The following is a 12,856-nucleotide window of genomic DNA, read 5'->3' as shown; positions in this document are numbered from 1 at the left end:
TCCAGTGCCTTTAAAGAACTACTTGGTTTTGTACATTGCTGAATGGTCGGCAGTAGCTAGCAGACGACGAAGGCCTCTGCTACTGGGGGGCGGGACCGGCACTGCCGGACCTGCTAATATGCTAAGTGAGGCTGATGTATAGTGGCACGTTCACTGTATCAGCGCCAGTCATTGGTCGGTTGGGTCTACCGCACAATCACTATACCGTGTACACACACTGTAGTAAATACCAGCGGGCTAGTAAGCTACACAGCCCGGGCGTATACTGCTGACAGTTGTTCACAGTTATCGAGACGGTCATGCTTAACCGGAGCTATGATGACATGACCACTCTGCGATACTCTTACCACTACTACACCACGGAGAGTTTAAAAACATAAACACGGTGGTGGCTTCCGTGTTCACATCAGACTTTTCTTCGCACTCAACGTCTGCGTATGTGATTCTGAGAGAGGAATGCCATTGAATCAGAATTGACGACGACCGAGAGATATAACAAAACAAAACCACTGCAATCTAATCTGTATCACTAGTCATCTGATGGGACTGGCGGAACAAACAGCCTTATCTCTTGATACGGGTTTTAACTCCTGCAAGTTTTTGAGTAGTAATAAGTAAACGGCAGTTACTCTCGAACAAGAACACCTAGTGGTGCATAAAAGAACAGGCCCCTTGTGCCAAATCTTTGGTCCATCCGCGGGGTTATACAATAGAGAGAGAGTTTACAACCATGCTGACGGCACAGTCCAAGCTGTTTTACCAGCTCAATCGCTATGTCAACGAGCGGGTGGCCGCACGGAAGGCCAACATCGCCAAAACTATCCGTGAAGTTTGTAAGATTGTCACGGACGTCCTCAAGGAAGTCGAGGTGCAGGAGCCCCGTTTCATCAGCTCCTTGGTCGAGACGGAGACGGGACGATTCGAAGGGCTTGAGGTGGTCTCACCCTGCGAGTTTGAAGTCGTACTCTTCCTGAACCAAATGGGAGTGTTTAACTTTGTCGATGACGGCACGGTACCCGGGTGTGCCGTGCTGAAGCTCAGCGACGGCCGTAAGAGATCCATGTCACTGTGGGTCGAGTTCATCACGGCGTCAGGGTACCTCTCGGCGAGAAAGATCCGCTCTCGATTTCAGACTCTAGTCGCTCAGGCCGTCGATAAGTGCAAGTACCGCGACATCGTGAAGATGATCCCGGACACCACTGAGGTGAAGCTAAGGATACGAGAGCGATTCGTCGTGCTCATTACCCCCGCGTTCAAGTGCAGTGGGATCTGGCCACGTAGTGCGGCACATTGGCCGTTGCCGCACATCCCGTGGCCGGTACCCGGCTTGATCGCCGAAGTCAAGACGGAGGGATTCAACCTGTTGTCTAAAGAGAGTCCCGCTCAATCGGGTAAACAATCCTCGGCTGAGGGGGACGCCTGGGTGCTGTCCTTCTCAGATGCCGAGAACAAACTCCTCCAGGGAGGCTGCAGAAAGAAATGCCTGAGCATTTTGAAAACTCTCAGAGACAAACACCTTGAGAGCACGGGGCAGCCCGTGAAAAACTACCATCTTAAGACATTGCTCCTTTACGAGTGTGAAAAACACCCACGTGAGATTGACTGGGATGAAATGTGCTTAGGGGACCGCATCAATGGTATTCTGTTGCAGCTCATCTCGTGTCTACAGAATCGAAGATGTCCCCATTACTTTCTGCACGGACTAGACCTGTTTAGTTCCAAACAACACAGTTCATTGGACACGGCAGCGAAGCAAGCATGGAGAATAGCACGAGAAATCTTGACCAACCCAAGAAGTCTTGAAAAACTATGACCAAACCCCATGAGCTCAAAACGAAACTGTGAAAAAAAAAACCACTACGACCGTCGGACTCTCGATGATGTGTACCGGACACTCGTGAAGAGTGGAATGGGCACGAGCGGCGCTTTAGACGGGGGAGTTGGATGCGACGACACGGTGAACACTGTCGCGGTGAAACGGAGCTGTTTAACGGACTCTCGTGTTTCTTGACTGACTTTTTCAAAAAGCTACGGTGAAGGGTCGCGGGGATATTTGTGGAAATGTTGATGTATAGAATCTATGTATAAAATGTGGTTCAGTTTTGGAGGCAAATGGAGTGGATTTTGGCGAATTGTGTACAGACACTCAATCAGAAGTCATACGATAAAAATCACCTGACGCTCTGTGAGTACCTTACTTAAAAAATCAGATATGCTATTTATCACTGTCATATAAAAACACGAGACTTTATTTTGATGGTAACATGCGTGCTAACAATTAGACCCACCTCCAATCCATGGTAAAAATGGATGCTTTGTTTTTGTTTTTAATTTATGTACAAAATATCTTTATTAGTTGAGCAGCCTTGGTTATCTTCGACTTCAGTGTCATTTGAGATAAGCTCAAGAAACACTTGAACATTTTTCATATAAAAATTCTAAAAGTCAAGTGGAACTCAAATCTCAAATTGCTACGCGGCTTTTGCCGACATCAAAAAGTGCAAAGTAGTTTTCCATCTTTGATGAGTAATAAATTAACTAATTGCTGTCATCAAAATGTACTTAGACTGTTATTTCACCTCGAACTCAGATTTGGTATGCTGGTTGTTAATCAATACAATAATGATAGCTGAATACTGTGTTTAATTAATGTCATTTAGGCCTATAAGTTACAAACTCTACGCAAAACACAAACTTGCAATTTTCAAACAGTTGTGTATTTCATTCTCAGTTAGGAATCAATTTCATGTCAAAACTATCAGAAGAGGAAAGCTTAATTATATGATCGGAGCAAACAAATTAAACCAACCACTGAGACAAAACGATTGCATTTTGGTGCTTAGATATTTTCAGCTGATTCATCCTTGGTAATCCAGGGTTTAACATTCTGATCCCCAACAAACCACACTATTTTACCTTCGGCTGATCAGTCAACAAAAATGTCTGCCCTTGAACTTATCATTACTTCATTAAAAATGTATTCCCATGCGATGTTAAATTAATGCTTAGATTAATGTGACTAGGCTAAATACAACTGTTTGAGTAGAATCATGCGGCAAGCTTATGGTAGAAGATACTTAAGGAATTCCCTAATGCTGTTATCAATGTGCGGAGTTTGCGACTCAATCAGATGGAAACTGCAGTAAAACTGTGGTGTATTGTATCCAATGTTAAGCAGTTGACTGGATCCTGTTAAGCTAATTACCTTGATTGAAACTGCAAATTGACATTGGATTTACTTTAAACAAAAACATGGGATTGTAAAAACCATTAGAATGTTCAAATTTGAGGTGTATATTCGCACTTTTTTCCTGGTGGAATTTGTACAGCGCTACCCGAACATGCATTGTTGCATGGTAGAAACCGCAGCCGCAATACCCAATGTATACAGCTAGCTATACGTGACTAGATTCAGTTTACCTGCGTGTTGCTGATCATGTTAATCAACGGTACTTTGTTTTACAAGGTCTTTAATTAGCACTGAGATCCTTATCAAAATAACACTAAACAAAGGACCAACTGCAAACCCGGTTTTTCACCATTCGTAATTGAAATGTTATAAGTGTTATATCAAAAGCAGGGTATCAATAAAAAAAGCCCTTTCACAATTTCAAGTTAAACATCCAATCAAACAAATAATTAAACGCAATGGAGTGTATCTATGTATTGTAAGCATCTGATAACAGTTAAATCCCATGAATACGTTATTTTTTTATGATGAAAATGTCTGAAAAGCATTTTCCTCTTCCTCACTTTGTCCATGAATATTGATTTCTGAAAAAAAAAAATATTTGTGGGAGCCGGATCAGATATACCCCAGGGACAAATTTATTACAATACAGTGGTATTTTGTTTCTGTCAAAAGGCAAAGCGGGATTACTAGCTGCGATGAAAAGGAACAAATTTGTGAACTTAATTAGAAAGTATCCAATTGTTAGTCTTGACTGCAAAACTTCTTTGTATATAACATGTCGTGTTGTTAAAACTCAATCCCGATGATGTGTTTGGTCTTAAAGCTTAGGCGACTGGTCGAATGGCTCTGTTAGAATGCGGTAGTGTGATACCGTAATTTGTTGATATTGGTCAAATAAATACACTTGTTTCATTATTGTCTTTAATCAATTTGCGTAAATATTATGGTTCTCAGTGTTTGACGCCTGCATGCAAAAGTGATCAATTTGAAATAGAGTGCTAGTCAAACATTTTATAACAGCTGATGAAGGCACCAAATCTTCCATGAAATGTTAGAGTACGAACACAGAAGTAGAGTGGACCGTAACGCCGTGTTCAGTACTTCACCAACGGTACAACCCAGAGATTCACACCAACACTTTATAGTTGGCTAAACTTTCATTGACTTTAAAACGATTTAGACAGAACCACCCAAACTAGTTTAGCGATTATCCTTACATGGTGTTACCGCAAACCTTACATGTGCACCAAGTTTCCAATCCTACTTGAAACAGATTAACAAACAAATACAAAAACCTTGATAACGCAACTAAGACCGAAAGTTTTAAAATAAATGTTTCAAATTACAGCCTTTAACAGACAACACGATCCAGTCAATAAGGTTTGTAATGGCTTCTGACAATCCACACGCCCATATCAAGTAATTATAAAATTGTTGTTGACGTTCTAAAAGGGTCAGACGCAAATTTGTCTTGGAGTTTGTAACCCTATATACCGTGCGCTATAATGACTGTCATTAACATACTGTGACCGTTTCTGAGGTTGAGTATTAAACTAAAAATTGTGAAAGCTAGCTGTTGTTTAAAGTATAAAGAAGTTGGGTTTGTTTTCATACATGATTCGGTAACTCATATTGATACTGGGTTTAAAAATTTACAAGTTGAACCGATTTTTGGTTGTGAAAAGTATGGTATTCGCATCTAACGGAAAGTAAGGCTAATGTTAAAACCAAACCTACTGGTGGATACATTAAATGCAATATATACAAATACTAGGTAGATGTAACACACATGGTGCTGTGTGCATCCGAATTGAGACTGTATTTTATGATTCTTTACGATGAAGTAGTCTCTGGTAATAACCACAATCCAGTCAAAAATAGTTGAATCACTTAACATATTTTTTTTTAAATCTCTTAAATGATCTTTTACAAGATGTCTATCATGTTCAACTTTCAACAAAAGAAGTCTAGAGACTCGTATTCTTTATGTAATATTCTGATGAAATTGTTAACTTGACAATGTGGATATACATGTGCGCATCTAAGAATGAGGTCAGACCAAACCAACTTTCACCAGTGCTCTAGGTTTTAGAAATAGTGGTGCTGTGACTTTTCTTTTATACAAAATTCGCTTTTTCGTCAATGCAGCAACCAGCTAAAAAGTCAATTGTGTCTTTTAGCAACAAGTGTTGTCCCGTATTTATGAAGTTTTTAGATAGTAGGTATCAACATTTCCTGTATACAAACTGCTTTTTGTAAAGAGAGTATAGGCAACTTGATGTCATTTGTTAAAAGGGTGAGGGCACAGATAGACCTTTATTGAAAATATTTAGTGCAAAAGGTTTGCATTGGTTAGTGTGGCAGTACTGGGGCAGTTTGCACGGCCCAATTTTATAGAGCTGCTTAAGCAAAAAATATTGCTGAACAATTTTCTGCTCGGCAGAAATGAGCAGAATACCAGTCACAAATTATACATGTGACATGGTAATTCGGCTGGTAACCCTGTTCTGGTATTAGTAAGCATAATGTTGTTGTGCTAAGCTACTTTTTTGCAGCTATATGACATTGGGCCCAGGGTGTTTGAAGATGGGAGGGTGGTTTATTTCTTCTTCTTGTAAAAAAAACCCCAAAATGACGGGTTTTTTTAAATTGAAGGTTTTACGTGGCGGTATAATGATGATTATAAATAGCAGCTTAAAGATGATTATTGTATGTGGATGTTTTTGTGATGTTGTTTTGTTGTCTTCGGAGTAATCGATACAGGGAAAGCTCTGAAATAAAAAACCTAGCAGCATTATAAGAAAGAATGAACTAAAATCTCAAAAAGTGTGTTTCTTATGCCTGGTATATTATGCACTTATTCTGTTTAAACGATTTTTCTTCTTCTCATTGTCAATAAATAAGTAAACTGTTTACAATTGTTTCTACAATTGCAATGCGCTTCTGTACATATTTTTAAAGAAACTTGCGCATAGTAAATGAACAAATTACATTGAATAAGGTCAATGATTTTTTTTAATGAGGTTAATGTGCTCAAGCTGATATAACGTTAATTAATGAATACAGACGGGTTTGACAACAGAATGGTTTTCATATACGACAGTTTTGTGCACAAGGAAAAGTGCCAATCATAGTACCTCCATCACATTATTAAAAAAAAATATGTTACCATTGTAACAAGTCGTATGGAAAACAAGAAACACATTAATGAGGCTTCCGCAGTGATATGAATACGGTTGTTTACAAACACAAACAGATCTTCATTAAATATCAATGGCTTATGACATTTCAGCTTCCACAATCATCACAACACAGCAGTGGAGCGCACTGCAACCCCAACGAAGTGGTCGTGGTTTCACGTTCGATTTTTCCACCCGATTAGCAGCATTACACAACCCCGTAAAAACCGAGACCATTGTCCGTCCAGACAAACCAATAGCTCCATGCTCCCACACAACACGCTGGGCTGATTCCTTGTTATATAGAAAGTCCCGGAGGTTTTTTTACACCAAAACAACAAGAAGAATAGACTGGGGGTGACAATTTTGGCAAGTAGTACAACGGTGGGCAGTTATATCAATGACGGACCGTTTTTCTAGCTGGACTGGCCTGGGCGTCCGCTGTTGTGTTGCGGGTGTGCGGAGTCATCCACACTGACAAGAGGTTTTAGTCCGGGTAGGTGCTAGGGGGATGTTCATCGGGCCTGCCTGGCGGCGTGTACGAACAGTGGTGGTATAGGGTTGAAACCGTACTCATTTTCGTAAGGGTTTTGAGCTGTTTGAAAACATGAAACGCCTATTGCTTGAAATCTTCACATTGGTGGTATGGAATTTGATACCGAACTCATGTTCCTTTGGGGTTTTGATCTGTGGAAATAACATGCAACGCCCGTTGCTTGAAATCTAATAACAGTGATTGTATAGTATTGATACCGCAATCATTTTCGTCAGGGTTTTTGAGCTGTTGAAAAACATGCAACGCCAATTGCTTGAAATCTTCACAGCAGGTTTAAGTCAATATCTTAGGAAGTATATAGTTGTTGCTACGAAAGCTCATGCACATGTTTACGTAATTAGTTAGTCTTTAAGTTTTACCTCTGCCTTTCTTGTCAATATCTTTCAAATATTATCTCTCGATATCATGTTCTGTGTTGATACCATGAATAACCTCCTGCATTCCACATAACGAACAACAAACTACATCATGACCAAACTAAAACTATATAGGCTTGATTAATATTTACAACCAACAAAAAAGGAACAGAAAATGCCGTAAAAATAAAGGACATGGACATGCATATCTGCGACCTGTGAAGAGTTATTAGCCATGTAATTGAGGGGCCAGTCGGTATGTCGTGTTCATGCCAAGCCTAATCGACACGCATGATGGATGCACCACAATCCCACATCACCCATTTTCATATCACCATTTTCACTAGCGAATTTTGTTTTCATTTGGAGAGGTTTTTTTCATCGGGGCGGCGACTTCATTCATTTATTTCCCCATTAATATTTGTCAGACGGTGATAAAAACAGATCATTTCGTCTATGTAGATACAACCGATTGTGATATGGCTATATAGCCGGTCCGTTTATCACATTCCAACGTGCATGTAGTTCAGATTATTTCTACCAATACAAACGGCACATACATTTTTACGCGATCTTCCAAAACCTAAATCTATCAAGCACAGATGACTGCATGAAACTTGTTGAAAATTGTATATAGACAAAAAGGCAACTCTTGCTTAAAACCAGTTTTGTGTATTGCAGAGGCGATGCGTTCATTTAAAACCTTTAAAACCCTTATACGGTGCACTAGCCTAAATCGGTCTCATATAATCTTAAAATGTTTCTTTTTGTTCCAGCGCCTTAAAGTACCTAATTAGTAGATACATGCATTATATAAAAGACTATCATTATATGAGGTCTTAAATTTGTGCCTGATTTTGCAAACTGCATATTGTCCTGATGAGAAATAGCCCCCATCAGAAAACCCTATATCATCGGGTATTGACTGCCAATAACCGCAACATGAGTCTTGTTTGTGTATGATTCTTTACTTCGCTTCAAACTCGTATTTATTACAATAGTGTTTATTGTGAAACGACATTTAAAATAATGACCCCGATCAAACACCCAACTGAACCATCAGCATTAGGCATTGAACCATCAGCATTAGGCATTATTGCGTGATAAGTTTTTGACCAGCGCCACATCACACTGACAACAGAACAACTTCGAAGACGCTATGTCTCATTTTTGGCCGAGTAGAACCGGAAATTAAAAACAATTAAAAGGTTTTAAAGATCCAAGAATGTTACAAGCTCATGTTGAATATTTTGTTTACTGATACAAATAGGCCTACTTGAAGATTGCGTCGAAACGTTTATTTTGATGCTGTTCTTATTCACTGTAGATCTGGAACAGTGACTCAACGTCAGTAATATCTCTAGTCGAAACTATAATGAAGCTACATTATCTACGACATATCATGGTATACTGAAAAGACAGTTACCTAAGTACTTATATATTTTGCCATAACACCGATGTGTGTTACGCACTTAGTACATGACACCGGTGACCATAGTATACATTGATTAACACAATTCCGCGTTTTACTTCAATAGAGTCAATATGAAGTAACTTTCATTTGCGTTTATTGCCAATTATCATCAATTAAGAAAAATCATGCATAACAGCCAATAGGGCCAACTACAGTTACACATAAGACGTGTGCTTCTGTTTTCAGCAACATTTGATTCTTATATGATTCACCCAAGTCTTTATTCCCTCGTGTGGGTTTTGTACATTGTGCAATTTACCAAGAGCCAATCGCTATTAAGACCATGGATGAAGGAACTACAGACTTCTGAGACTCTGTAATCTCAACCAAAATGTCGAGACGACAGGGGGATTGAACTATAATGCTTCCAAAAAGAGAGATATCTCATAGCTTGCATACACACACACAGAGCGACCACTCGCTGTTTAACAGCCATGTACACAACAAATCGGCACTGGATCACTGGCTGCAGAGCAATACAGGTTAATACTTCAGTTTCAGGCATAGTAATTATGTCGGCAAAGCCTGTGAGTTTGTTCCCCAAGTCGGTAAAGTCGGTAACAACATAGCGTTGAATAATAGAAGATCTAACGCTTTGATTACATTACAACAAGAAACGGAGCTTTTCAAAAAACTTCCATCACACAAAAAACTAGCACAGATACAATCTATATTATGTTTATAAATCCCGCTTTATGTTGGTATTTAGTAATTCGAGCGGATATATTCTCGCTTGAAAACGCCGCGAAACCGCTGAGATGAAAAATGGGTTTATCCACACCTGAAGTTGCAGTATACGGTGTTTATAAAGCTAATGCTTGATGTGGGTCAGTAGATATATACCCAAGTATGAATATTGAGAATCAATATTATCAGATTCAACTATTATTGTTGCTGGGGTTTAGTGGGAGAAAACATGTAGACGCATCATGTCCATATGCACTTTGCAGTTTGAACTAACTTTATGTGATGCCTGCAATTTTGCAGTTTGCACTCACAGTAGTGATGCCTGCACCTATAAATTCAAAGATTGTTGAAGATCTTTAGAACTTATACTGAAAAAAAAAAAACCCTGATTTTGCTCTTTTTTCCCCAAGAAACTAACATACTATTAATTCATGACGGTTCAAAACTGTCAGTAACAAAGAGTCAACTCTCCCCGAACAACACACAAGAGTGTAACGTCCACAGAAACTTGTGACAGGATTTCTTGCAACGAGTGCCGGTGTTTTTTGACGAACACATTCCTAAATCCTTGTCAGGATCCTCTAGACTATGTACTCTTCATTCATTTATGTATTTATTTTTTTCCTTTATTTCTTCATTTGTATTTATTCATTATTCATTTATTTATACATTTCATTTATTCATTGATTCCTTTATTTACCTAAATATTTGTTATTGACTAAATGATTGATTTACGTATGTATGTATGTATTTTATTCATTTGTTCCGATTCTTTTAAATTATTATTTATTAACTGATTCCTTTATTTATTTATAATAGTAATTTCTATGGGCGCTTTTATCTTGTATCTGTAGTTTTTAATATTGAAGAAATGTATACTTCAAAAATCTTCAAAAATATTGCGTGCATTCAGGTTTACTAACATGTTGCCCGTTCCCCAACAACAACTTCACCACCAACTTAAAACGGGATTTTCAACTTCACAAAATACCATTATCCACTTGATTCATTCTCACATGACACCAATTATTTCATGTTTTCGATTGTTTAGTATTCCGCTTTTCCTTCCGAAATTGAATACAATTTTACAATCTTCAAAAATCTTCCAAGCATGTGTGTTTAGGAATCGCGCGTGCATTCATGTTTACCATTCTTTAGCAACAACTTCAACACCAACTTAAAATGGCGTCGTGTTGGATTTTCCACGGCACACATTACAATTGTCCACTTGATTCATTCTAACATGACACATTATTATTTCATGTTTTCGATTGTTTCGGATTCTGCTTTTCATTTCGAAATTGAATATAATTATTAAAATCTTCAAGCATGTGTGTTTAGGAATCGCGCGTGCATTCATGTTTACTAACATGTCCTGTTCTTTGACATCAACTTCACAAACTAAAAGTGGCCTCGTTTGGGATTTTCAACTTCCCAAAATACCATTGTCCACTGGATTCATTCTAAACATGACACATTATTATTTCATGTTTTCGATTGTTTGGTTTTCTGCTTTCCGTTTCGATATTGAATATAATGTTTATCATAGTCTCGTGACAGAGCTTGAGAAAGTCGACAGCAGTCGACCGTAAGGGCACGACCCCACAAGCAAAACCAAGGAATGAAAAATTACTCTTTGTCTAACTGTCAAAAAACCAAATGAATATCAAAACAATATATTATTGAAATTGTAGCATTTGGGTCACATCTGCCATTGAGGAGCCTTTTTTTTTCAAAAGCCGTTAAAAAAAAAAAAAAAATAACCATCTAGTGAAAAGTGAACTCCTCGTTTATAGGATGGTGAACTCGGGTTACAATTGGTATCCTCAATGGATAGAGAAATAAGGCATTATAATAATAGAAACGTGCGGTACCTATAACGATTTTGTGTTGTATTCTGTTGTGTGTTGAAGGACGAGATGTCTATTGTTGGGGGAACAATGTGTGTCAGCAGGTTGTCCTAGCTTTGGGGTTGCTGTCACGGTTGCAGTAGACATTGAAAACATGATCGAAGTGCGAGATCGTCCCATAAAGGGCTTGTTTGGCTCATAGTAAATAATATCCATTATTCACACACGAAGGGCCTACGTAAGTTGTAAAGTGAAAACAAGAGATTCATGTGAGGTCATGATGGCATTTCTTGCTTTTGTTTTTAATTTTCATTCTAATCTCCAATTAAGATCCAATAAACATATGAGGCCTGGTGTTTCTGATCGGCAGAGTGTGGGTTCGAATCCCGGTCGTGACACTAGTAACCTTGGGTAGGACGCTTGGCCGTAATTGCTCTGTCCTCCAGTAGGTAATTAAGCCGTAGCTCCCGTCGAGTGCGGGTAAAGATCCCGAAACACTCATCGTGGAAGAGTAGGGGTTTCTGTATCAGCTGTTTCTGTATCATCTACCAAACACCCTTGTTTACAGATCGGGGATTGAGTTCAGGTGTAAAACATCCTTTATTTCACCACCAGAAATAATACTAAAAAATATAACATTTTCAACAAGTTGTTCTTATTTACAAATTAATTCAAAGCGTTTCCATGACGCTGGGCCTATCCCTACTCGTAGGCCTACATCTAAATATTTAGTTCTCATCGGGAACGGTATATGATCAGATTTACTCTTTAGTTGTTTTTCTCAATTCCTTTTGTTGGGAAAGATTAAGTCCTCATTTTTTTTGTATAGGGCCTATGCATATTCCTTGAGTCTCAAGAAACCCCCTTTAAACGTCTCCTTAAGTACACGATCGGTTCGACCCTTGCACAATTTTGGGCGATTCTCAAACTCCTCACTAGGTAACAGAGCATCCATTGACGATTATTATATTTGACAAGTTGACATTTTCGAGGAAATGTGAAACTCATGTAAACCTAGATCGATCTTATAGATTATCTGCATATCCATTTGAAAGTTATTAAGAAAAGCATTTTACAACTTTCCTGCGGAAGAAATTTATGAAATGCGGCCCTCAAAAATGTCCCTGTGTGATCACTTGAACTAATATTTTTGCTGATGTATTTGCTGTACATTCGCAGCCTTTGTATCAAAACCAGCTTTATGGTTTTAGATTTTGTTTGTGTATTGTAAGCGTGGCTTGTGCGGTGAGCACAGACGCATCTCCACTTTGTATACTTTGCAATGGTTTTGTTCCCACTCAAAACGTTCCCAAGTCGCTACAGGGTATATAGGGTTGTGATTGATGTTCGAGTAGAACGAAATATTTAATTGATTTTTTCGTTTTCGTCACACGGAGGGATCTAATGATGTGTGTCTATGAATTGCTTTTTGTGTGTGCGTGTCTAGTTTCTCTGAAGTCAATTTTGGGGTCAACGACTGAAAAATATAGTATTCTTTTTTTGTTAAATGATATACGCGCGTAAATCAATCACAAATACGAAATCTCATTGTTAGACTTTA

The 12,856-nt window shown here is 38.6% G+C and overlaps 1 protein-coding gene across 1 annotated transcript; it reads left to right on the top strand.

Moving 5' to 3' along the window:
* The first annotated feature begins 233 nt into the window (after nucleotides 1-233).
* Nucleotides 234-5,453, top strand: LOC117293535 (protein mab-21-like 2). The gene has a single exon (XM_033775893.1). It carries the CDS (start codon nucleotides 731-733, stop codon nucleotides 1,811-1,813), a length of 1,083 nt encoding a protein of 360 aa, XP_033631784.1. The 5' UTR covers nucleotides 234-730; the 3' UTR covers nucleotides 1,814-5,453.
* Nucleotides 5,454-12,856: the final 7,403 nt, after the last annotated feature.

The sequence above is a fragment of the Asterias rubens genome, chromosome 8 (assembly GCF_902459465.1).
Source record: "Asterias rubens chromosome 8, eAstRub1.3, whole genome shotgun sequence".
Taxonomy (NCBI): domain Eukaryota; kingdom Metazoa; phylum Echinodermata; class Asteroidea; order Forcipulatida; family Asteriidae; genus Asterias; species Asterias rubens.
Note: the sequence above shows the minus strand (reverse complement) of the source record. Positions and strands in the feature narration are given on the sequence as shown.